At 35.0% G+C, this 27,846-nt stretch overlaps 1 protein-coding gene across 1 annotated transcript; it reads right to left on the bottom strand.

The window, feature by feature from the left end:
* Positions 1-24,127: 24,127 nt before the first annotated feature.
* LOC145048675 (GTP binding Elongation factor Tu family protein) lies at positions 24,128-27,725 on the bottom strand. The gene is made up of 12 exons (XM_078997253.1): positions 27,434-27,725; positions 26,788-26,863; positions 26,589-26,681; positions 26,419-26,493; positions 25,997-26,101; positions 25,831-25,921; positions 25,356-25,561; positions 25,190-25,273; positions 25,051-25,113; positions 24,896-24,958; positions 24,565-24,805; positions 24,128-24,476 (listed from the first exon to the last, which is right to left on the bottom strand). Exons 1-12 carry the CDS (start codon positions 27,619-27,621, stop codon positions 24,406-24,408), a joined length of 1,356 nt encoding a protein of 451 aa, XP_078853379.1. The 5' UTR covers positions 27,622-27,725; the 3' UTR covers positions 24,128-24,405.
* Between the last annotated feature and the right edge of the window lie 121 nt (positions 27,726-27,846).

The following is a 27,846-nucleotide window of genomic DNA, read 5'->3' on the forward strand; positions in this document are numbered from 1 at the left end:
CAGTATGCAGCCCGAATACTCGATTTGAGATCGAGTGGTTTTTAGCCGAAACAATCTAAATGAGAATCGAAGATCTCGTTAATTTTAGTGAAATGATGAAAAGATAGTCGAAAATGGACGTCAGATGAAGAAGTTATGATTTTATAACGGAGTTTTCCTATCCCGGCCTACTAAAAATAAATAATAAAAATAAATTCAAAATTAGCCGACGGAGTCTAAATGAAAGTTGTAGAGCGTACTCTCACCTACGCGAGGATATAAATAACGTCGAAAACGGGGTTCGTATGAAGGAGATATGAATTTTTGAAGTTTATTAAATAAATAAAATATTAAATTTAAATATAAATTTCGGATATTATCCAAAGGGCGGGGGGGGGGGGGGGGGGGGGGGGGGTAATCAGCGATCCTATCCAGGTTACGCCCAGCGTACCTAGATTTACACCCAACGTAAATCGAGGATCCAGACCCTATAAAAGGGAGTCGAGTGCAGCCGATTCATTTGCTCATTTTCTCTTATCTCTCCCGTTTTGCATCGATTTACGTGCAAGAAATATCCCGAAGCCCGAGTATCAACCCCGAGCCCCGATGCAAGTCCCGAAGCCCCAAATATCCTGAGAAGTGTGATTCCCGAGCCGAAGCTCTGCCCGCGAGGAGCCCAGTTTTTGTGAAGATCTTCCAGATCTACCGAAGAATACTACTTCTACAAGTCGTAGTGTTGTCCGATCATCTTCTAATCAAGTGAGTGTGTAGTTACCTTCTTCTAACGCATAGTTATGAAGTATTTTATACGAAATACGTGTTATGTGTATATTTGGTTGTTATATGCGTGAATGTATATTCACTTTCTTCTATCTCATAGATCCGATTTATTCTCTATGAAATATGTGTTATGTGTGTGTGCCTCATTTGTTATGTGGAATATGTATTGATTGAACATGCTATACATGTTTTAAACTATGTATAAAAATATATATTTTTATCTACTAATATGTTGGGTAGAACATGGGTAGATAGTTGATGTGTGATAAACAGATGAGAGGCCTCGATGTTGTTGTTGTTGACCTAGTCATCTAGCGGAGTATGGATGACAACCACAAACTCTTTCTAGACAGTCTTCTGGAACGCTAGCATGTTCATAACCTGTAGGTGTTGTGAACGATGTGTTCACCGGTGTACTCTATCCCCTTCATGGTTGCCTTTAGGATATCTATTGTTGAGGAAACCCTTTAGCAATAATGTTCGTCCCGATGAAAATCCTAGATTTGGTCCCTTGAGATAGATGTTGTTTTAGGGACATAAAGTGAGGATAACTGGAATGTGTAATCGGGTTATTGTTGGTTGGTGAAATTAAATATAATTATTTGTTGTGGGTTGAAAACCCTATATGCTCACCAGGCTCCCAAGCATGACCCACTCAGTTTATTTGTATTACAGAAAGTGGTGCAAGGGCACAAGATGGATGAATCATCAAGTTGATTTGTTTACAAGTCTGCATATGTATATATTTGTTGAATGACTTGTAATGTTATCGTTTATGCTTTATGGTCTGTATTGGAACATGACATCCCGAGTTTTGATTATATAATGAAAATGCATCTCTTGATGAAATGCTTTGATAAATATTATCTTATCATATTTTGTTTTTGGGAACAAATTCCGCAACTCTTTTAAATCAAAAGGATTTACTCTGAAATTATTTTAAGAAGCATAAATGAAATCGGTCTTTTTTGGCCGAGATTTTGGGGATGTCACACTCGTCGAGTTTCCCTGTAACTCGCCGAGTTCATGCATGTCCAAATGTCGAGAAAACCCTAACTGACTTACCGAGTCATCCTACTGACTTGTCGAGTCCTTGCAGAAATCCTTGCACGACAATCTTCATCGGACTCACCGGGTTGTCCATGCAACTCGTCTCCCTTCAGTCTTTTCTCCATTCATATGCTTTTTAAGTCATTCCAAAGCTCCATTTTGCAGATCAAGCTTCCCACGACATGTGTTATCACATAAAGTTGCAAATTTTATGTGCATGCAAGGCTCTAAAGGCTTAGAATGTCAAATCCAAGCTTATGACGGGGTTTAACTCAAAAGGAAGGGTTCATACTTGCTAAAGCTGGAGACTTTATAGCTATAGAGGCCAAGATAAGCTTAGATCTAAAGTTGCAACTTCAAATCATAACCCATACCTAAAAATGGCTAATATATATACTAGAAAAAACATAATCTTCAACATAAAGAGATCTAGAAAGAGAAAAGGTCAAGGTAACGACTTGCTACCTTCAACGGAACCCTGGAAGAACTTTCAACGCGTTTGTGGTGTAGGTTCTAAAGGAGGTGGCGGTGATGTATGTTTTGGAGGAGATGTGGTGGTGATGTTGTTTTTAGGGAGATCGGCGGATTTGATGGTCGTCATGGTCATCATGAAGGGTCTGTAGAGAAATATTCCACTACAAGCTATGGAACGAGGTACAAGTTTGACGACGAAGAGGCATCCTTTTTTTTATCCAACGGTCCATTTTTATATCTTGGTTTCTTGGAAAACTATAAGTTCTCAAATGATATATATATATATATATATATATATATATATATATATATATATATATATATATATATATATATATATATATATATATATATATATATATATATATATATATATATATATATATATGAGAATGAATCATGCATTTTTTAGATTGATCAAAACAATTAATTACCTGTTTAATTAGACAAAAATCCATATTAGAAAAAAATCCAAATTTTTTATAAATAAAATGAGATTACCACATCTAGTAGAATTTAATAATAATAAATCAATAAATTATACAAATAAACCAACATCACCTTGTGAGTTTGATGTCATAAGCCATGCCCACCCGTAGCAATAAATAGGCGCTTAAAAAAAGTAGAAAATTAAATCTACAAACTACAATGCATCTACCCGCATAAAATATATATTTCAATATTTATTAATCTTTGAAAATATGTAAGGTTGCTTTCATATGCATTACATACATCCGAACACTTACATTAAGGCAAATCTAAACAAGGAATTTTAAATCATTTTTAATAATATCTATTACTAATAATTAATAGGAAGTGATTCGTACACAACAGTTTTTTATCATACACAATAATGTATGTTTTATAGAGTTGTACAGTACAATATTTTAAAGTACCAATTGTTATGTATAGAGAAAATTTGTTGTGTACAAATCATCTCCCATAATTAATAGCTACTAATTATGTAAAAATGCTTGTTTAGAGTTTACGGTTTTTTTGTTTCATGTTGTCTGTTCTTGTCGTCCAGTTTTCTTCTATTGTACTCATGTATTCTAGCTTCCCGTTGGTTTTTATTTAATATATTCTTGGTTGTGCAAAAAAATGCTGGATGTGAGTTTTTTTTAAATAATATTCAGTTTTTCCTAAAAATAAAATTAGCAATACGTTGGGTTGTAATTAATAATAATCATATCTTTGTTTGTTTTAATAATATTCACTTTTTCCTAAAAAGAAAATTAGCAAAACGTTGGGTTGCAAATCAAAATAATGATCTCTTTGTTTCTAAGTCTGGATCCAAAGTTTCCTCCCTAAACCTGATTCTATTATTCTCTTGTAGTTTTTACATAAAAAATAAAAAACAAATACAGTAAATTACACGAATGGTCCATATGGTTTTTTGTAATTTGTGTGTTTGGTTTTTGCTTGGAAAGCCCGTAGTGTTTGGTTTTGTTATGCGTTTGATTCTTACTATTTATTTTTGTTAAGTGTTTGATCTCTGTTTTACTTAAAAATATTATTATTTAAATAAAAAAAATGACGATTAGGTAATGTAAGGTGAGAGAGGTGGGGTTGGGGATGTTTATATTTAGATAAATTAAAAAATCAATTGCAAAATAGTCTTTTTATGTAAGACAGGGCCAAGTGCACCAAAAACAAACAGTAAAGATATTCCGAATTAAAAAAATAAGTTACAGACCAAATATACAAATTACCTTAAACCAGATGGACCATTCATGTAATTTACTAAAAAAATACTTCTAAGTATATTCTTTTTCTTCAATTATTTTACATTTTCATTAATACCATTAGTTTAAAAGGATTTACAATATGTCAAGGTTTTTTCTTAACTATAAACTTTATATTATTAAATAAATACAACCAAACAAATAGTTTGTACTAGATAATTATAATAAAACATTATATATATATATATATATATATATATATATATATATATATATATATATATATATATATATATATATATATATATATATATATATATATATAGTTTAATGTGAGACAGCCTAATTTTGTAAGACCGTGAGACGCAATCCTAGTCACTCGTTTATTAGATAAACCAAAAACATTTTTAAAATGCAAAATAAATAAAAACTTCGAAAAAAAATTTCCAATATTATTTTCGGAATATATATTTTCCAAAAAAAATAATAAATAAATACAAAAAAATACATTTTTTACATATTTTAATAGAATATTCTAAACATTTTAAAAATCATATTAGAATATGTACAGTATAATATTAGAATATTTCACTTATTTTTCACTAATGTTTTAATTGCATTGGTGTTAAAAAAAAAAAAAAAAAAAAAAAAACATTTTTTTTATCATGTATACATGCATATTTAACAACATTTGTTACTTCTATATGCACGTGTGCATCTTCCAAAAAAACAATTTCATTTATTTGCTTTCTTTTATATATATATATATATATATATATATATATATATATATATATATATATATATATATATATATATATATATATATATATATATATATATATATATATATATATATATATATATATATATATATATATATATATATATATATATAGCTTTACTAGAAGAAGAAAGGGCATTGAAAATGTCTGATTAAAGAAAGGGTCCTTTAGTTTTTGCACTGACCCTTAATAAAGAAATACCCAAAGAAGGGACATTGTTTGATGTTTGTCTTGTAAACCCAGTTCATTTTAACCTACGTATGAAGAGTCTCATACGTAACTGTACGAAGGTATGAAATAATGAATTATGTGTTAGCATTAAATCATACACACATGTAAATAACCTCTTTTTAAACTACTTTTTAAATCCACGTATACCCACAACGGGACTTGAACTCTCAACCTCAAGGATGGAGGATAACTCTGAATACCGTTAGGCTACAAACCATTTTAATTGTAATGCACACCCAACTTTTAATGCGTACTCATATTTGAAATCCGTATTCGTTACTTACAAACGTGGGCATTGTTTGATCAATTAGTATAATATATTACTGTGGTCGAGTAACCATTTTGACCACGTAACTTTTATCGAAATACATATCAAAGAGTTTCTACTTCAACGGTATCCGTTGCCGCTTTTTCTGTTTGAGGTCGAGGTTCAAAGACCATCGTGAACATCGGTGAATTTAAAGAGTAGTTTAGAATATATATTAAAGTTGGACTTTAATCCAACCAAAATATCTATTAGATGTGTTAATGTTGATATTATAAAGGTTTTACCGCATGAAAAAATTATTTAAATTGATTTTTTATTAATTATATAATTTAAGTTATATTTAAATTATTTATTATTTAAATAAGTTTATTTTTATCACAGCAATATCACCCGGTGTTCTTCTTTCACATTGGAGGTCCAAATACTTAATATATTATATATTTATATTTACCGATTAAAAAAAAAAAAAAACAAGTTTAAAAAAGTTAATGATTTATTTAAATAATGAATTACTTTTTCAGAAGATAACGAAGGGCTTTTTTTAGCCCATTTCTTTAAATTTGAAACTTTGCATATTAATCTAACAGTATAACATCAACATGTATACAACATTATAATAGCATGCATTTGGCCTTTGGGACCCCAAAGAAAGCATTGACTTGGAATTGCATGCCTTTATGTGCCCTCCATCACCATTCTTGGCCTATATTAAAGTAGTGTCTTGCCTTATTATATTATTTATTAATTAATTAATAGAAATAATGTACAAGGATAGTAAATTTTATTATGTATATAATTTTTAAACTTTTATTTTCAATATATATATATATATATATATATATATATATATATATATATATATATATATATATATATATATATATAGAGGTTCTTGTGAGATCATTATATTTTGTGACACGGGGAGACGTAATCATAGCTACTCATTTTATAGATAAAAAAAACATTTTTAAAATGCAAAATAATTGAAAAGTTTTGAATTTTTTTTAAATATTGTTTTCGTCATTTTTTATCCAAAAAAATTAATAAATAAAAATTGCCGTTTTTCTGAAATATCTATGAAATATTCTAGTAGAATATTATAATATTTTATATATATGATAAATTTAGTAAATTTCTAGAATATTCTAACATTTTAAAAATCGCATTAGAATATATACAGTGTAATATTCTATTAGAATTTTCACGTATTTTTCAAAAAAAAAATGGTAGTTTTTATTTATATATTTTTATTTATTTTATATTTTTTAGGTAAATAAAATGACAAAAATAATAATTAAAAAAAGAATTTTCGGAATTTTCATTTTATTTTGCATTTTAATTTTGTTTTTTGATTGCGTCTCACGGTCTCATAAAATTAACATAGTCTCAAATATATATATATATATATATATATATATATATATATATATATATATATATATATATATATATATATATATGTATATATAGAGAGAGAGAGAGAGAGAGACATGAGTACACAGATTAAATTTTATATTTTGGCCAAAATTTTAAACTTTTATCTAAACTTTTAATTTTTCTTTTTATAAAATTGTCCTTATTTTTGTTTACAAATTAACTTTTTCAAATATCTTTATACTATCATTTTTTTTACTTTTTAAATCCAACCTTTTTTGTCTTTTCGTACAACTTTTTCTTATACTTTTTACAATGTTTTTTTGTACACTTATCAAAATGTATAAAAAGAGATCGGACTAATGTAACATCCCGATGTTAAGATACTTCTAATTTTGATCTTCTAATTGAATTATATTGCATTTTGATCGCTAAGTATAAGAATGAGTGCAATGAAGGCCCTAGTTGCATTTTCGTAACTTGGGAATTTGGGGAGTACGCCATGCGTATGTATGTACGTTGAGTGTACTAGGGCACGCCCTAGTACGTAGGGTGTACGGGTCAGGCATGCAAACCCTAATTTTTAGGGTTTTGCTCATATTTAAACCCCATTATAGCTTCATTTTCCCTCACTTCATCAACCTTCATCCTCTTGAAATGTTTTTGCAACCCTAATCCATCTTGTGAAGCATTTCTAAGCTAGAGTGTGTATATTTTGTGCTTTTGAATAAGAAGGAAGGAAAGAGAGACCACCTTGGAGGAGTGAAGCTCTTTAGATTTAGGAAAACACCACCTTTTGGCATCATTTTGAGGTATAAAGTTCTGAACCTGGTGAGGTTTCATTTAAATCTTGTATTAGAATGATTTTTGGTTGTTTTTGTCCCAAATGTGGAGATTCATGAACATATCATGTTCTTGACCCATTAAGTTGTCTTTTCAGACGTTTGGAAGGGTCTTGAGCGATAAAAGTGGGTTCCAAATAGTTGGTTTGTGAGTACAAGAATCAATGCTCAAGGACAAGGTTTGAAAACTCAAACTTTGATAATCTTAAAGATCAATATCTGTTCTTAATTGATGTTCCAGTCAAGTCTAGTAATACCAGTCGAGACTTAAAGTAAAGATTCAACAAAGTACACAAGTATTAAATGAAGAAACTATGAGTATAGTCAAAGTAAAAACAATAAATGAATAAGAAGAATGTTGTAAAGGGTTTTAACTTGAGAGAAAAGTGAAAGAGAGTTAAGAGAAATATTTTATATCTTGAGAGGAATAAGAAGAATATTGTAAAGGGTTTTAACTTGAGAGAAAAGTGAAAGAGAGTTGAGAGAAATATTTTATATCTTGAGAGGAATAATCCAAGTATTTATTGTCATTAAAATCACTCCTTATATAGTAAAAGGAGGTACATCGTGACATCCCCAATTTCACGGTCAGAAAAGATTGATTTGTTTATGCTTTGTTTATAAAATCAGAGTAATCATTTGATTAAAAGAGTTGCGGAATTTGTTACCAAAACAAAATATGATAATATTTATCAAAACGTTTCTCAAAAGAATGTATTTTCATTAAATAATAAAACATCGGGATGTCATGTTCCGATACAGACCAAGAGCATAAATAATATAAAATAGACCTTACAACAGTTATTTATAACTACTTATCTATAATCCAAAATCTCTCGTCAAGTCCACCAACTTATACCCTTGTGCCATTACCTGTAATGCAAAGAAAACTGAGTGGGTCGGGCTTGGGAGCTTGGTAAGCATATAGGGTTTTCAACCCACAATAATACATTTATTATATTTAATTATCAAACAATCAACCCAAATACCCATCCCCATATCTCCTTTATTTTCTCAAGGGTTTACCCTAAGAACCAACTATCCTTCATTCATTCATTCCTAAGGATTTACCTAAGGAACTAGCACAAAGTCCATTTGCCATCACGGTTTATACAACAAGCACTACGTCACATAGTCACCAGGGTTCATACAATAGGCACTACATCTCATAGTCACCAAGGTTTACACAATAGGCACTACGTCTCATAGTCACCAGGGTTTACACAACAAGCACGAAGTCACATCGTCACCAAGGTTTATCAAATAGGCACGAAGTCGCATCGTCACCAAGGCTTACTCAATAGGCACAAAGTCGCATCGTCACCAACTATTCCATCTACCCATGTCCTACCCAACATTTTCGTAGATATAAATACAAACGCAGTTTAAATCATTTAACACCCGTATAAAAACATCAATTCCAAGCCCATCTCAAATAGACAAATAATATATAACACATAGCACGTATTTCATAGCTAATACTTTATATTTATGTGTTAGAAGAAACTAACTATACACTCACTTGATCAGAAGATGATCTAACAGCACTACGGCTTGTAGAAGTAGTATTCTTCGGTAGATCTGGAAGATCTTCACAAAAATTGGCTTCTCGTGGGCAAAGCTTCGGCTCGGGAATTTCACTTCTCGGGATCTTCGGGGCTTCGGGACTTGCTTCAGGTCTCGGGAATGATACCGGGGCTTTGGGGTATTTCTTGCACGCAAAAAGAGGTAAAAACGCGAGAGAAATCGAAGAATGGAGCACCAAAACTCGGTTGCACTCGACATTTATTTATAAGGGCTGAAAGCCCGAATTATGCTGGGCGTAACCTAGATAAGGTCGTTGATTCCCCCCCCCCCCCCCCCCCCCATTTGGATAATATCGAAATTTATAATTAAATTTAATATTTTATTATTTAATAAACTTCAAAAATTCATATCTTCCTCATACGAACTCCGTTTTCGACGTTATTTATATCCACACGTAGGTGAGACTACGCTCTACAACTTTCATTTAGACTCTGTTGGCTAATTTTGAATTTAATTTTATTATTTATTTTTAGTAGGTAGGGACAAGAAAACTCTGTAATAAATTCATAACTTCTTCATCCGACTTCCGTTTTCGTCTGTCTTTTTACCTTTGCACTACTATCAACAAGATCTTCAATTCTCATTTAGATTGTTTCGGCTAAAAACCGCTCGATCTCAAATCGAGTATTCGGGCTGCATACCACTAAGTTGAAACTTAGAAAAATCATAACTTCCTCATACGAAGCCAGATTTGGACGTTCTTTTTATGCACGCTCACGGTTTAAAGAACTATACAACTTTCATTTATATCGCTAAGGCTAAATATCGCTCTAACGTAATTCACTTTTTACGTCATTCAACGTCGTGGCGGTTCTGTCGCGAAACTTCGACAGGTCATAACTTCTTCGTTATAACTCGGATTTTAGCGTTCTTTATATGTACGGAATCCTTGTAACATATGCTACAACTTAGTTAAGATTAATCCTTCTAAATAATCCTCCATCAAAAAATCATTTTTGACACTTATCGTCTTTAAATTGACTAGCCCTAATCTACGGGTATTACATACATCGTATAATTTTCAATACGTTCCTAGGACTGGATAATAAACATCATCTGACAATTGATTATCCAAAATATACAAAAAGCTAAGTCTTATGAAACGTTACTATAAAAATACAAGAAACAATAAATGCATAAACATAATATCAATTTCAGATCTTTGCTTCATCTCGGTATAGTCTTCACTTCGGACTCAATCTTTACTTTGGAACTTGCTGACTTCGGATCTTCAATACTTGTGATTACTAGAGGTTCACTTTCATGTTCCAACAATCTCCCCTTAAGTGAACTTATCAATATAGTAAGCTAGTTGGCTTCCTCTTGGATGATGTTGATAGGTTTTGAGCATTCAAATACTTCCTAAGTGTACATGCAACCCTAATAACCTTGGATCTATGTTTGTCTAATTATCATGAAAAGTTGAATTCCAAGGTTATATTCCTATCTAGCATACATGGGGAACATTTTTAACTTGAATGGAAGATAGAATAACTTACCTTGTTGTTGATTATGATCCTTGAAACCTTGTGAGCCTAGCACCCCAAGTGTGATGCCTCAAATGCTTCACACAACACCAAATGCAAAGGAGCAAACTTTGAGAGAATACACACACTTGAAAAATCATCCTAGCCCTCACTTATACTTGTGTAGCCGATTTTGGTGGAGAATGGGTTCCTTATATAGTACTAACACATCTAGGGTTACACCATGTAAACCCTAATGTATCATGACTCTTCATTACCATGACCCATGGGTTTGTAACTTCGATGGAGCATCCATCGAGAATCCTATGGGTTTAGCCCAACTTGATAATCCATGGAGCCTCTTAGCCCACTATACAAGTTATGGATTATTTACATAATCAACCCATATATTTAATTAGTTATCTTTTGATCACTTAATTAATTCTAAATTAATTCATGATGAAACTAATTAAATAATACTATTAATATATTAGAACTTATAATATATTAATAAACCACAAGAGTTATTTCTCTCATTTAGTCTATCCAACTGCATGGTGCCATGCAACCCAAATGCACCATGTCGGGTCGGGTCAAGTACATACCATAAATAGTTATGGACTTAGACACCTTATCCAACAGATGTAACATCCCAAAATTCAAGGCCAAAAATTTCATTTTTAATTAAGTAACTTATAAAATCGTTTACTAAAAAACATCATCGATAACATATAAGTTCGTAAACCCATAATCAAAAGTCATAAAAACGTGTCATGGAATAATAATAATAATAATAATAATAATAATAATAATAATAATAATAATAATAATAATATATCAGAGTACAATACCAGAATATCATAGTGCGGAAATCATGTGTGCGATACGTTGCTACCGTGTCGGCTCCTTCCCCTTCGACGAAGAGGTACCTAACAACAAAACTATAAGCACAAATTTTAGTGAGTTCCCCCATCATACCACATACCATACATAACACATAATGCATAACATAATCGGGTACTAGCTACCCCTTCGGTCCTATCGACCGGTACCCTGCCTAGCATATCAGGGTGTTGGCCTCCCCTTTGGTCCCGTCGACCGGTATCTTGCCTAGCATATCAGGGTGTTGGCCTCCTATTCGGCCATGTCGACCGGTAAACTTGCCTAGCATATCAGGGTGCTGGCCTACCCCTTCGGCCCTTTCGACCGATATTCGGGGACTATTTCACCCCTAACACTACCACATAATATTATAGCATACCAGCACATAACCATAACATATAGAAACATACCAGATAATTATCACAGATACAATTATCTCTACTATAACTCTTACTATTGGGTCGGTATTGGTGCCTTCGACCCACTTCTACTAGAAGGTAACTCACCTCGAAAGGCTAAGTCTCGGAACTGTCCTCGCTGTCAGGATCAACTTCTCTCAACCCTACACATAATCATTTTTCCTTAATTACCATTTCATGATCAACTTAGGTCAAGGTCAAAGTTAAAGTCAACAGCATGGTCAAAGTCAACTTTTGGTCAACTCGCCGAGTTGGTCTACCAACTCGCCGAGTTCCATGATACAAAGTCGGGACCCTTTGCATGTGACTCGGCGAGTTCATCCTTTGACTCGTCGAGCCCATATTTATGCTATTTGGGACGTTTATTCCTTGATTCTTCAAGTTCCTCATGAACTCGTTGAGTTCATCTTCATGCAAGGTGATACTCTTAGTGCTGGACTCGCCGAGTTCTTCCTTAACTCGCCGAGTCCATCTTCATGTTCTTGGGACATAGCCTTGAACTCATTGAGTTAGTTTATACACTCGCCGAGTCCCATGATTTCCAGGTCCTCAATGAGTTCAACCAACTGCATTACTTCTAACTCAACTCATGGTCCATTATCAGAAGGGGTTTGGTGGGAAACTCGACTCGACTCGCCGAGTCACTTGAGTGACTCACCGAGTCCCTCTATGTCCAAACTATACACTCGATTTCAGTGGGTCTTGATGCATTCAAAACATAGATCTGACCTCCTAGGGTCCATGATACACGTAAAGTTCCAAACTTCATGTCTATTCATCGGGGGTTTTGGCTCAAAAAGGCCCTAAAATGGAGTCTACAAGATGCATGGGGTGCTTATGGCCATAAAGTTGGCACATTTATGCCATAAGAGCCCTCTATGGTTCCAGAAAAAAATTATACTCTTTTATAGTGTCGGAGAATCACACAAGTATTCAGGATAGAAACAAGTATCAGACCGGGATGAGTTTCTCATGAAGAAATTTCATGACGAGTTGGGTACTCGTCTACACTTTAGCACTGCTTCCCACCCGCAGACGGATGGTCAAAGCGAGCGGACCATCCAGACATTGGAGGATATGCTGTGGGAACGCGTATTAGACTTTGGTGGTAGCTAGGATATCTACCTTCCCTTGGAAGAGTTTTCCTACAATAATAGCTATCACGCGAGTTTTGACCGTCCTCCCTTCGAGATGTTGTATGAGAGGAAGTGCAGGACCCCGATATGTTGGGGTGAGGTTGGGAAGAGGGTCATGGGTAGTACCGAAGTGGTACTCAAGATGACGGAGAGGATCCAGCAGGTCCGAAGTAGGCTTCAGACTGCTCATAGTCGGCAGAAAGGTTATACCGACAAGCGTCGTTCGGACTTGGAGTTCTAGGTCGGGGATAGGGTCCTCTTGAAGGTCTCACCTTAGAAAGGTGTAATTAGATTCAGGAAGCGGGGCAAGTTAGGCCCAGGTACATTGGACCTTTCAAGGTTGTAACCCAGGTGGGCAAGGTGGTGTATAGGCTGGATCTGCCAGCCGAACTTAGCCAGATTCACAGCACCTTTCATGTCTCTCGGCTATGGAAGTGTCTAGTAGACGACTCAATGGTAGTACCACTAGAGGACATTCAGGTGGATGACAGCCTGAACTACATTGAGCGACCATTGGCTATCCTCTATAGGAAGTCGAAGAATCTAAGGAACAAGAGGGTCGAGCTGGTGAAGGTACAATGGCAACACCGCCAGGGCTCAGAATGGAATTGGGAGCCAGAGGACGAGATTAGAGAGCAGTGTCCCGAGATTTTCCCAGATGCAATAGCAGACTTCGAGGACGAAGTCTGAAATAAGTGGGGGAGAGTTGTAACATCTGGTTCCTGCTTGAAGAAGGAAGTAGAAAATTGGGGGGTTCTAGAAGAAGAAAATAGATCCAGAGGTTTTGCTTCATTTTCAGCTCATTCAAGGTAAAAAGCTTCAGCCTTGACCATCTATCTCTTAGATCTCTAGTTAGGGTTCATTTCCACCTTAAATACCAAACTACTGATAACATGTGCTTACCCGTGCTAGTGTTTTAATACTAGCCCAAACCCCAAAGACCACAAAACTCCTAAAGATCAGACGAACACTTCCTGATCAATCCTATAAAAACTAGTAATCTCAGACGTTTTGAAATGATGCCACACTTATATCTTGAAGTCCAAATAACCAATGCCCAGACCAAAGCCTCGGTAGTAGACCACTTCCCCTAGCGCTTCCAAAAGTCGACCCAAGCATAATGGCTGAGTCACTAATCATGACCGTTGTAACACTCCAAATCAAGTAATACCAATTGAATCCCTTGAAATTTTAATTATTGTACAATAATTCCCTTAAGTATGTTCGGCGTACTTCATGAGTACGCTTAGTGTACCATGTATGGATGATCGCGGAGGGCCAGCACGTACGTTGGGCATACCAAAGAGCACGCGGGGTGTACTGACGGATGTGCAAACCCTAATTAATTTCCCAGACTTAAGACCTATATAAGCATCCTTATCTCATTTAAACTTCACCCTAATTAGCCTCTTTCACCTTCAAACGTCCCTGAAAACCCTAAATCATTAGAGTGTGTTTTTGAGCTTAAGGAGTGCATTTGTGGCCATTTTAGTGTCCAATCAAGAAGAAGGAGTTTCTAAGCAAGCTTGGATTGGCATTGGGATTCAAGAATCTACATCTAGCTCATCTTGGAGAGCTTCTGGAGGTATAGAGACTTGATCTTATCATATTATTCATTATATCTAGCAAGGGTTTTCTTTTTGGTCCCTTTAGTTAGTTTTGGACCTCCACTTGAGAGTTGAGCAACTCCAGAGGCTGAAATAGTTAGATCTGAGCTTTGTAAGCATGCTAGATGTAAAGGTGCTAGATTGGGGAGTATCTAGACTCCACGCATGAGTTTGAAGCCTTATATGAAGTTCTAATGTGAAGAATGAAGTTTTTACATCCCATATAGCATGAAAGGGCATAAAGTTGCCAACTTTATGCCCTAGGACGTCTTAATGAGCTCTGATCTGATATTGGACATTCGAACAACGAGTATTAAGCGCTTAATGGAAGAAAGTGCTTAATATGTTTGTATGTCGAGCGTAACTTAGAGTACATAACGCATATGCCCCAGGAACTCAGTATGCTGTGCGTACTAGGGTGGTACGCAAGGCGTACACACAGTAGATAGACTTGGACTTGTTTTGGGCTTGCAAGCTTTTGGGCCTTAATCAGTCATTGGGCCTGATCATGTTTTGGAGTTAGTGGGCCAACTGATCTGTTTTGAGCCATGGATATTTTGGTTGGGCCTTATTGGGCCATGAGGCCCATTAATAATTTTGGACATGGACTTTGGGCCCATTAGCAAAGGAAGACTCTTTAGGCTATTGTGAAAGGACTTAGGGTTGGGGTGTTCAATTGGATAGTGTTTAGTCCTAACCTTGGGTAATGATATGATTGTTCAGCAAGGGTGGTTATAGACTGTTAGGAGAGCAGCTTTTGGATTCAGCAGGCAGAGGTGGGTCTTCTCACCATACCAATGAGTCTAAGGCACCAAGGCCGGCCCATTTAATGTTATATGCATTGATAGTTGGTTATGTGATATGTTGCTAGGACATTTGTATGAAAGTCCCCGGGGGGTTCCCGTTGCAGTATATTTAGACCATGAAGAGGTTCCCATGGCATTTAGTATAAGTGCTTGGAGGGTTTCCAAGGCTACCTAGTATGTTTATTTGTTTAGCTCGTATGATATTTCCATGATTAGTGTAGACCGTGTGGAGGTTCCCACGACAATTAGCCATAACCACGTGGGGGTTCCGGTGGCGGCTAGTAAAGACCACGTGTAGGTTTCCTGTGGCACTTGGTGTAAGACCTTGGAAGGTTTCCATGGCATCCCTATATGTTTATATGCATGGCTTATGTGATATATGTAGCTTTGTAGCGAATATGATACGTGTTATGTGGATTATGTGTGGGGTATGCTCTAGGGAACTCACTAAGCATTAGCTTACAGTTTTTTGATTTATTTCAGGTACATCTGAGCCTAAGGGCAAGGGCAAGGCTTGATGGTGCGGCGTGCACTCTCCGACATTTGTTTAGATTGGACGCTCTGATATTTTGAATAAAATGTTAATGTTATGAATTTTGAAAATAGTGATTAATGTTACTTCACATTTTATGTAAATGTTTGGCTATTTAAAAATGAAAATTTTATTTTGAAAATTTTGGGTCATTACAACCGTAGACCTTCCACATCACGTCTCTAAACCGATCTCGACCATAGACCCAGATAACATTAAATGCTCCAAACCAGCAAAGAGGAAAATGACTTTTCACTAACCACCCCGTAACTCACAGTATGAAAATGGCATATGACAATGTTTGAAGGCATAACCCAAATACAAGCAAGGAAACTAACCCAGAGATACACTTACTAAAACCCTTGAAATGAAAAACTCCCTCGTGCAGTTTCCCACAAGTACTACACTGAATCCGGCCATATTGGCCTCTCAAAAGCAGGCCCAAACTCTTAGGTCTCTTTAGGGGACCCTCCAATATATGCAACTGATATGGTCCCCTCTTCCAAATATCCTCCAAATCAGTCCCTCGCTCTTGGCTCTAGAAATCATATCATTCGGGGTCTCGCACCCTGACACACCAACTCAATCGTTAACGACTGAACAGCAATAGCTGGAGCAACCTCTGCCCTACCCGGGCTACAACTACTCCCAATACATATTCTCCAATCCCGAAAGCGCAATAGAACACACAATCAATCTGTGCCGAACCTTAGCTCCTAAGGGGTGGGACTAGTGCGGAAATCACTTTCCATCTCCTTAACCCAATGCAAACTCAAATCCCTAGTAGTCCCTCCACTAACTGGCTCACCACCGGAGCCGGCACCAAGCCCTGGTCCTTCCCCATGTGTGCTCATCCTCGTCTGGAAAAGCAGTTATCCCCACTATCAGAGCATAACCAAGAATTCTCCTTCCCATAAGCTTTTTAGATTCTCCAAGACTCTCGCCGATTCGAGTATGGATCATGTGCTTTCAGTAGTACGGGCCCATACTACCTTCCACGCCTATCCATACTTTCCTCAGCAATCCTCTAAGTCACCTACTCCACTGGTGCACTGAGTATCCACTAAACAACTGCACAATACCCACCAAAGCAACTCCTAGGCTCCCCCTAGGTTCCCAACCTCACCGAACTGCCCCAATAACTCACTGGAGCATATCCTAGGCTTTCCTAGGTTCCTAACCTCGCCCTGCCATTAGCTGCTAACGAACTCCTCATGATGACAGCCATCTACCTCCTGAATATCCTCATATTCACTTAGTAGCTGACTCCCATCATTCAAGAGTTCCACAAAGCACAAAGCAGGCAGCATCCGTGCAGTAGCACTCCGATCCAAAGAACTATCATTGAACATTCAGCCCACATACCACAACTCGTGCTATCCACATCCATCTATCCTCACTGATGGTTGACTTATGCATGAAAGTTATACACATAACAGTATCTAATAGACTGTCGAATAATAGACTCTACCCTAGGACCTCAACCAGATAAGGAACATGAAATAAGGCCAAATCAATTATTCTAAGGCTATAAGATCCTAACCGTATACAATTTTAAAATTATACACCTAGCAGTTACTAATACCAATAATCATTCTCATTCTAGCATGACATCCAATATTCCCAAGGCTACAAGCACCACATATCATGTCAATCTATCGCTGACTACTCAGCACTAACATGCAAGTTTACCAGCTCATACAACATATAAAGGCATCTCTCCTAGATCTAACTAGCATGTGATTCACAGATTCATAAATCAAGTCGTAACAGATAACATATATGGCTATTCTAGGAAAACTTACGTGAGCTCGGTTGATTGCATGCACCACATTATTTTCTTATCTTAGAAAGTTGTTTCCTTGAAAACATTTTTCTTTTTAAAACTTTACAGATCCTTAGTTTGAGTTCAAACACACCTGAAAGTATGTCTAAATCCCTCAAACCAAGGCTCTGATACCAACTTGTAACGACCCATAAATCAAGGGTAAAATTTTCATTTTTCAATATAGTAAAAACACATATATCTTTTGAATCTAAGATTTCCAAAACATTGCTAATTAAAAACATTTATCAGAGTTCATGCCAACATCGAATATTGCGGAAAAAGTGTGTGTGTTGCGATCAAGTCGGACCCTTCCTTTCCAAACTGATGATACTGAAACCATAAATAAAACTGTAAGCACGAAGCTTAGTGATTTCCCCATAGCATACCCCACATAATCCACATAACCGAATAAACCATATCAATCACATAGGCCATATCAATCATATAAGCCATATCAATCACATAAGCTATATCAATCATATAAGCCATATCAACCACATGATTCATATCAATCACATAAGCCATATCAATCACATGAGCCATATCAATCACATAAGCCATATCAATCACATAAACCATATCAATCACACGAGACATATCAATCACATAAGCCATATCAATCACATAAACCATGGATATAAACATATAAGGATGCCCTAGACACCCTCCAGGGTCTTATTCCAGGATGCCATGGGCACCCCCACATGGTCTTATAACTGATGGGTTTTATGCATAAGAAACAATCCTATGTACTCATACAAACCCTAATGCTTGGATCTAGGTTTCTCTATTGTACATGCTTTGAATCCAAGACTTACAAATCTAGATCTATCATATATTATCATAAACAAAACAGATCCAAGTGTTTTACCTCTTTCAAGTAGCTTGAAATCCTTGTAATCTTCTTGATCTTGAGCTTAGAGTCATAATTGTAACTCCTCTAATGGTTCAAAAACCCCACAAGCAAGAAGGCAATATGAGAAAGGGTGAGAGATGTTAGAAATCGGCCCTAGGGTTCTCTTGGAATGAAGTGTAACCGATTTCCATAGCCTAGGGGTCTTATTTATACTTGCAGGCTACTAGGGTTTCCATCTAAACCCTAATGGACAGCTTAACCACCAAGCAGCCCAAGAAACCTTCTGGAATAAGGCCTTGGATGAAAATATGATGGATCCCCATCATAATTTCGTTCCCCCTTAAGTCCATAAGGTTTCCTTAGCCCAAAACTTAACTATCATACATTTGACAGTTTATACCCCTTTATTTAATTAATCTCTTTTAGTCACCAAATTAATTCCTAATTAATTTATGACCAATACTAATTAAATAAGTATGATTTCTCCTTTAATATATTATTCTTATAATATATTAATAAACCATGATATTCTCTCTTTCTCCTTAAATTACCTTGTCAAGTTGCTTTGGTGAAGACAACCCAAAAGGACCATGCACAACCGGGTCAAGTACATACCAAATATAGTTACGGGCTTAGACACTATTCCAACAATAACCAAGGGTCATGGGCACCCCATGGTCTTTACCTAGAATTCCATGGGCACCCCCACATGGTCTTACAACCAAGTATCATGGGTGCCCTCATGGTCTTTCATGCAATATCACAAAAACAACTCGCATACCACATAGCATATAACCAACTAGTATACCGCATATCACTACATCTACTAAGGTACCACATATCACAAAATGTTTCGGACTTGGTTCTTTCGACCCATTGGGATGGTGAGGAGACTCACCTCACATTGGCGAAGTCCCGCGGATAAAACTCTAGCTGCCGGTTGACAGATTCCCGAACTGTCAACATCAAAACAACACCCAATTAATAATTTGGTCCAATACATAATCATAAGTCAATGTTTGGGGTAAAAACACTATTTTACCCTTAACCTGACTTGGTCCAAAACCAAAGTTTAAACACACATTCTGAAAGCCCAAAAGCCCAATAATAAACCAAAGCCCAACATATAGCCCAATTTTCTGAATTTGGCCCAAACCTCTATATGGACTTAACTTATGGCCCAACCATTTATCCTAGTCCAAACATTTGGCATTCTGATGGCCCAATATCTCATAATCATCAAGGCCCAATTATGGTCTGCATATGGCCCAATGTTCCAAATTGGGCCTCAGCCTTTCCAATAGGCCTTATCATAAAGCCCAATAATTTCCTTAGTCCATAAACATGTTTCCATTTGGCCCACAAAGGCCCACATCAACCCGGTCCAAGGAATGGCCCAACAAGAACCCAAACCATTAAGTCCAAGGAATTAGGTTTTTTCACATAAAATGACGATTAGGGTTAAGGGTTCCTACTTAACCCAGTAAGGACTTAATCCATTAAGTCCACCACTCCAGTAGTCCAAACATACAATGTGGTCGGGTGTAATTCAAAATTCCAAATCCAATAGTCCAAACTCGGGTTTCGATAAATCTAAAACTTACATTTCCAAAATTAGGGTTTTCTAAACCCTAATTGGGGTTCCAACCAAATCACTTGCTAATTAGTCAAATGGTTAGGTCTTCAGGTCAACTTGTGTTACATAAGTTGGGCACCACCCACGATCACCTCAGGTAGTGGTGGTCAAAGGCGGTCTGTGGCGATAGCCACCACCTCGTTATGGTGGTGGTTGTGCTTTTAGGCCAAGATAATACCAAAAGTGCTCTAAATAATAGTCCAAACTCACCCAAATGCACACCGTCATCGGAGATGATGGCTAGCGGTGACAGAATGGCGACAGTGGGTGGCAGCCACCACCTCACGGTGGTGGTGGCGGGCCTTCTTTGGTTTTTGCGGCCAAATATAGCTCCTACAATAATCACAACACCAACAACAATGTAAATACACGAACAGTGGCCCCAAGACCAACGACGAGTATAATGACGTCTCTAACGTCGTATCCACAGAAAACAATGAGGGAGAGAGAGAGAGAGAGAGAGAGAATTTAGGTTTGCGGTTGGACTTACCGAGCGCTTCCGGTGGCTCACGACTCATGTACGATGAATACAGCATGCCCCACAGTCCTCAGCGGTTCTTTTGTTGCCCATGGCATCTCCAGCAGTAGGGGTTGTTGTGGTGTCCATCATCGGCGAGGTAGCAGTCGGAAAGAGTGGCGACTGAGCTCGGTAGTGCAAGCGGCGGCTGAGAACGTCTTCAAAATGGTGGCGGCTGAAGATAAGTACGTTATGGTTAGGGTTACCGATGCTAAAACTTGAAGCGAGAAGGAAAGGGTAGTCCGGGTCTAAACCCGTGCTCTTTTCAAACATCCATCCATTTTTACAAGTTTGGCCCCTCCTTCACCAGAACTATTCAACATAACCCCAATATATACCATTTAACCACTTAGCCTCCAAATCTTATTCAACATAAGTCCAATATTTTATCACACCCCTGACTTCTGAAAATCTTCACAACATAAACCCTAGAATTACACTTTAACCCTAAAAAGTCTAAAATATATCATTTGGCTCCCCGAAACCAACACTCCGCTAAATAATATTTATTTGGCTATAAAATAATAATAATAATTACATCTCGAGGCTTTAGAGTTATTTATTTATTTAATTAATTTTAAACGGAATGTTACATGATTGTTATGTTTTAATGTTTCAGTTATTTTTTTAGTTATGTTAATGTTAGTTTTAACTGTTATTAATAAGAAAATATAAGTTTTAAGTTATGAATACATAAATTTTTATAGGTTAACAGTTATGAATGCATGATTTTTATGTGTTTTAAACTATAAATACATGATGTTTTATAAGTTTCAAGCTATGAATGCAAGATTTTTATACAAATATGATTATTTCAATGAAAGACATAAGGTTTAAGCTTTGAATGCATGATTTTTATAAGTTTTAAACTGTGAATGCATGATTTTTTTTTATACGTATCTAACCGCTTCAATGAAAAACATAAATTTTAAATTGTCAATGCTGTGAATACATTATTTTTTTTAAGTTTTTTATTTTTTTATGCTAGTATTTTCTCAATAATATTAATTTAGGGCTTTAAAATTATGACTTGTAATGTTTTAATGTCTCATTTATTGTTTAGTTATGTTAGTGTTAGTTTTAACAATTATTAGTAAGAAAATATATGTTTAAATTGCAAGCATATTAATTTTTTATAAGTTTAAAGTGTAAAATGATGCTTTTTTATAAGTTTTAAATTGCGATAACATTATTTTTATACACATTTTATTGGTTCAATGAAATACATAAACTTTAAGTTGTGAATTGCATGATTTTTTTTATAATTTTTAAGTTGTTAATGTATTTTTTTTACCTATATGTGATTGCTTGAATGAAAAACATAAGTTTAAGCTGTCAATGCATGATTTACTATGTTTTTATATAATTTTGAATAAAATATGTAAAATTTAAATTGTGAATATTTTTGTAAATAAACTTCCAAAGAAGCACTAGTTTATAGATATGAAGGTATAAATATAAGTTTTAATTTGAGAATATGACTGTCAATATATAACTTTTGCGCATTAAACTATGAATTTATTATATTAACATGCCAATTTTGTGTTCTAAAAGTAAATTGTAAATTGAATGAATTAAGTTGTGAATCAAATGTATTAAACTGTGATTCTTTTATGAATTTTGTTAAAATATGACCAATTTATGTATGAATGTTTGTATTAATTTTTGTGAATATATTAATTTGTTGTGTTGTATAAATATGTAAGAATACATTAGTTTTTATAATTATTTTGCATTAAACTCTTAATTAGTAAATTAATTGGTTTATTAAACCGTAAATATAATATTTAAGTTATAAATCCATGATTTTGTATACAGATCTGATTTGCAAAGAATGATGGTTGTGAAAATGGCACATATAATTGATGGCGGTGTGTAGCTGCTGGTGGTGGTAGAGTTTGGGTTTGATTTATTTGAATTTGTGATTTACTGTATAATTGATTGTAATATGTTGTAAATTTTATATATTAAACTAAAAATGATTGTACTATATATATATATATATATATATATATATATATATATATATATATATATATATATATATATATATATATATATATATAGGTGGTGGTAGAGTTTGGGTTTGATTTATTTGAATTTGTGATTTATTGTATAATTTATTGTAATATGTTGTAAATTTTATATATTAAACTAAAAATGATTGTACTATGTTATATATATATATATATATATATATATATATATATATATATATATATATATATATATATATATATATATATATATATATATATATATATATATAGGTGCAAAGATGGGGAATAGGAGAAGGCAATAAAAAAGTGTAAATTGTTGAATGATATAAAATATTGCATAAACTTTTTTGTACATAATGTGTTAAATTTCTGATTATTTGGGCCGTAGATTTTTAGCCCAAAATAAACATCCATTATATTCCATATAAGTATATTTGTATAAAGTCTGCACTGTTTCATTGGGTTTTTCTTATTACTATATTTTTTTACACATTTAATTTAACCCAAAATAAGGAAGTTCATTCTCCTCTAACATAAATTACATAATTGACAAGGATTTTATAAATAAAGATTCATATTTGTATTTTTACAGAAAAGGCAAACCAAAAAGTATGACATCGGGCTTTTCTAGACAATAATCTAAAAATTATTTCAAGTAACTTAGGAGCTGATTTCACATAAAAATTAGGTGTATTGACAATAATGCTCTTCATTTTAGATCAGAGAGAAAAAATCCTTTGGATTTGTTTGCAAAAGGTACACCTTCCTTCTTCCTTCTTTCACGTTGCAGATTTTTAATCAAGTGTTATTACCCTCCAAATGGGAACACGCAATCATCTCCAAATCGATTTCAAACCATGGATGAACTCAACTGCTTATACCCCAATCCACTTTCATTCGATTAAACTAGGGCTTGAATTGATTAATGGTGTGAAATCAAGTCTAATATTAATCAACCCTAAGATTACTTTTTTGTGGTGTGTGATTTCTTTTTTTTTTTTTTTAGTTTTGTGATTCCGGAATGTTTTAATGGGTATGCGATTTCTTCATGTGTTTTTTTTTTCAATTCTTAGATGAGCTTGCAATGCTTTTCGTTTTGGGATTGTAATCATCACTTCTGAGGAAAATGGAAAGATTATGAAATTTGAAAGTCAAAGTCGATGAAGTAATCGAGAGTCAAAATTGATTTTGTTTCAGATGCTAAAACTAATGATGAAGTAAAATGTATGGATTTATATATGTTTAAAAGGAATGATGACACAAAGTAATCAAAACTCAAAAGCTTTGTAGACGTAAAAATACAGTGAAGAATTGAAAAAGCTAATACATAGCTGTGGTTTAATTTGGTTTTGCCGATAAAACTGTGTAGACTACATCTGCGAACATGTCAACTCAAAATGAATATCCATTACCTCAAATAATTACTTTACTCCGGAGAGATTTTTTTTTCATTGGTTTCGCTTATTAGGATTCCAACGCACAATTAAGACAAGTTTTCTATGTTCGTAAAGACTTAAAATGCTCTTCAATGAAGACAAACAACAAAAATAATGGTGCTGCAAATTTTATGTCTCTTACCTCTTCTTCTGAAAACCAAGTGGAGAAAAAAGAAAAAAAAAAAAATAAATAAAACCTAAAAAGCAACACTTGTATTCCCATTCATCATCAGCTTATCACCTTTGACACTACTCCTGCACCCACAGTTCGGCCTCCTTCCCTCAACGCAAATCTTTGCCCTGGAATGTAAACCAGAGATAGACATTAATTACAAATTTACCCATTTCCTAATTTTCCATCCTCAATTAAACTCTATAGTATACATACCTGGTTCAAGAACAACTGGTGTAATGAGTTCAAAAGCAGCAGTGACGTTATCTCCAGGCATAACCATCTTTACGCTTTCAGGCAATTCCACTTTCCCAGTGACATCTGCTGTCCTCAAATAAAACTGAGGCCTGTAATTTGAAAAGAAGGCTGTATGGCGTCCACCTTCATCCTTTGTGAGCACGTATATTTCAGCCTCAAATTTTGTGTAGGTTTTTACACTGCCAGGCTTTGCAATCACCTGTTTTGTTCAAAACAAAAACCTCTTTGTTAATCAAATCTTTAAGACAAGACCTGCATTAATAACTTGGCAAACCACAATTTTAATCACCTGTCCTCTCTGGATATCAGTCCTGCTTATACCACGTAAAAGAAGCCCCACGTTATCACCAGCCTACCACAAAAAAAAGGATATATTATATATGATGATTATAAATGGGTTGAAATTGCCACTTGTTTTGTATGTATAAGAGAACAATAACTTACTTCTCCATGATCTAAACTCTTCTTGAACATCTCAACACCAGTAACCGTTGTTTTTTTCGAACCCTACAAGTGAAAAACATAAATATTAAGCAGTTATTGATTATTCAGACAGATAGATCCAAGGAAAACCACAACTCACCTGCATCAACCCCATGATTTCAACTTCCTCTCCAACTTTAATTGTCCCTTGTTCAACACGACCAGTGGCAACAGTCCCACGTCCCTTCAAGTTCGAACAATTATAATTATAAAATAAGGCTACCATAGAAAACTACCAATTTAAAAACATGGAAGTTTTTGAATACCGCAATTGAGAAAACATCTTCTATAGGCATTAAGAAGGCCTTCTCCTTTTGCCTTTCAGGGGTAGGGATGTAATTATCTACAGCTTCCATCAGTTTCAAAATGGCATTCTTTCCAATTTCATCGTTGTTGCCTTGTAAAGCCGCCAAGGCTGAACCTCGTACAATGGGAATTTCATCCCCTGGAAACTTGTAGAAGCTAAGAAGCTCTGCCATAATCACAAACTTATTTCAAATACATCAAAAACATCATAAAGTAAGACCTAAATGCAAAAAAAAAAAAAAAAAAAAAAAAAAACAACGTACTTTCATTTATTTATGTATCATAGCATACTAATTTCATCTAACCCACTTATAGAAAGAAATAAGAGTAGGATTCTATGATAAACAAATCAAAGAAAGTGCATCACTACTTCCTGCATTTAACCATTTATATAGTTTTTTTTAAAAACTCTAGATGTTGATCCAGTTTTATTACCTCGAAGCTCTAGTTCCACAAGTTCTAGTAACTCAGGATCATCAACAGCATCAACCTTATTCAAAAAGCACACAAGTGAAGGAACACCAACCTGCAAATAGCAGAAACAATGAATGAGTCTGGTTTCATTGAAAAGTATCAAGTTAATGGCTTGTCAGCAATGAACCTGTCGAGCAAGAAGGATGTGTTCCTTTGTTTGTGGCATAGGCCCATCAGGTGCAGACACAACCAGAATTCCCCCATCCATTTGAGCAGCACCAGTGATCATGTTCTATAAATTAAATAAAAAATCTAAAAAGAACTGCAACAAGTGTAGAAAGCAACAGATGACAAAGTTTTCATATGATCAAACCACTTCAAACTGTGTAATAGTAAATTACTTTTTCCCATTTAACAACTTTTCAGTTCAGATAGTATATGCTCCAAAATGTGCACATTTATACGAAGGAAGTAAAATTTTACTACAGTCTTATAACAGCCAGTTAACTGTATGATCTGATAAACCTTCCTCATTGCATGTCATACTGTAGAAAATCTCTGACCTATTACTTGATCAGTGGAGCCATAAAATAGAAAAACATATCTTACCTTAACATAATCAGCATGTCCAGGACAATCTACATGAGCATAATGCCTTTTAGTGGTTTCATATTCCACATGAGCCTGTGTAAACAAACCATAAACAATTATGGATTAAGATGTTAAACCACTCGTGTCTAGGACTGCATCAAACAAAGAGAAAGAGGAATATATTAAACCGTGGCAATTGTGATTCCTCTCTTTTTCTCTTCAGGGGCCTTGTCAATTTCATCAAAGGCAATGGCCTTGGCCTTCCCTTCATCTGCCAGCACCTAAAGAAAACACACAGTTTAGCCAACTAATAAAATACAATTTCTTTGAAAATAAGAAAAGTAACAGAGAGAACATGAACTAAGAGCCAGAGTCAGGGAATCCAACCTTTGTGATTGCAGCAGTTAGTGTTGTCTTTCCATGGTCAACATGTCCAATTGTTCCAACATTTACATGAGGTTTTCTGAAAGAGATAAATCACACCATAAGAAATATGCACAAGACAATTTTATCAATTTACCACATCAAACTTGTTAAAAGGGGTTTCCAACCAATAGAACAACAGATAGCAAGAGCAGTAATGAATTTCTCAGGTTGTGTCAGTTTCCAGTTTCATGTCCACGCTGTTGTGAACAGACCAAATTTTCAGGTTGATAGAAACACACAAGCCATATATGTAGGAAATACAATAATCTGGTTAACTTCAGAATGAATTCCATAACGGCGGCATTTTTCAATTTGTATGAACTCTAAAGCTGAATACGATCACCAACCTTAATCTCAAAGTTCAAAACTAATCGGTTTGACATAAAGAGTCAGATTAAAATCAGCGGAGAAATGATTTACTATAAATAGCAAGGAAAAGAAATATGTACAAATGATGCTAATCATCAAATGATTAAATTTAATTACATTATTTGGATAAACTAAAGCACATATATAATTTAGATCAGTGTGCAACCGCACTGACTTTCTTCATATACAAATACATTATTTGGATAATTTAATACATAAAACATTTCGATAAGCTTACGTTCGGGTGAAAGTAGCCATGGATCTCCACCACGGATTAGAAGCAGTCGAGTTGTCATTTCCAGAAAGCGATTCAATGGCTGGGAAACCAGAAGCAGATACAACGGATCCTCGACAACCAGAGCGTAATTGGGGAGATAGTTGAATCAAACGCCTAGAATTAGGGTTTCTGAAGGCCACGGACGCCATTGATGGACGTAGATGATTACGGAGACGGAGAAATGAGTGTTGCAGAGGTGAAGAGGGGTTTTGGTGGGTTTTACGGATGGGATCGATCACTCAGAACTGTAGAAGCGTCAAGGGTTTTATTTCGGCGTCTGTAAACTCACTAAACTGTAATACAATTAAAATGGGCTGGGCTGTGTATTGGTTTTTGCAATAAGCCCGTATAATAAGTAAATTTGAAGTTTTGAA

This window comes from Lactuca saligna, chromosome 5 (genome assembly GCF_052625555.1).
Source record: "Lactuca saligna cultivar CGN05327 chromosome 5, ASM5262555v1, whole genome shotgun sequence".
NCBI lineage: Eukaryota > Viridiplantae > Streptophyta > Magnoliopsida > Asterales > Asteraceae > Lactuca > Lactuca saligna.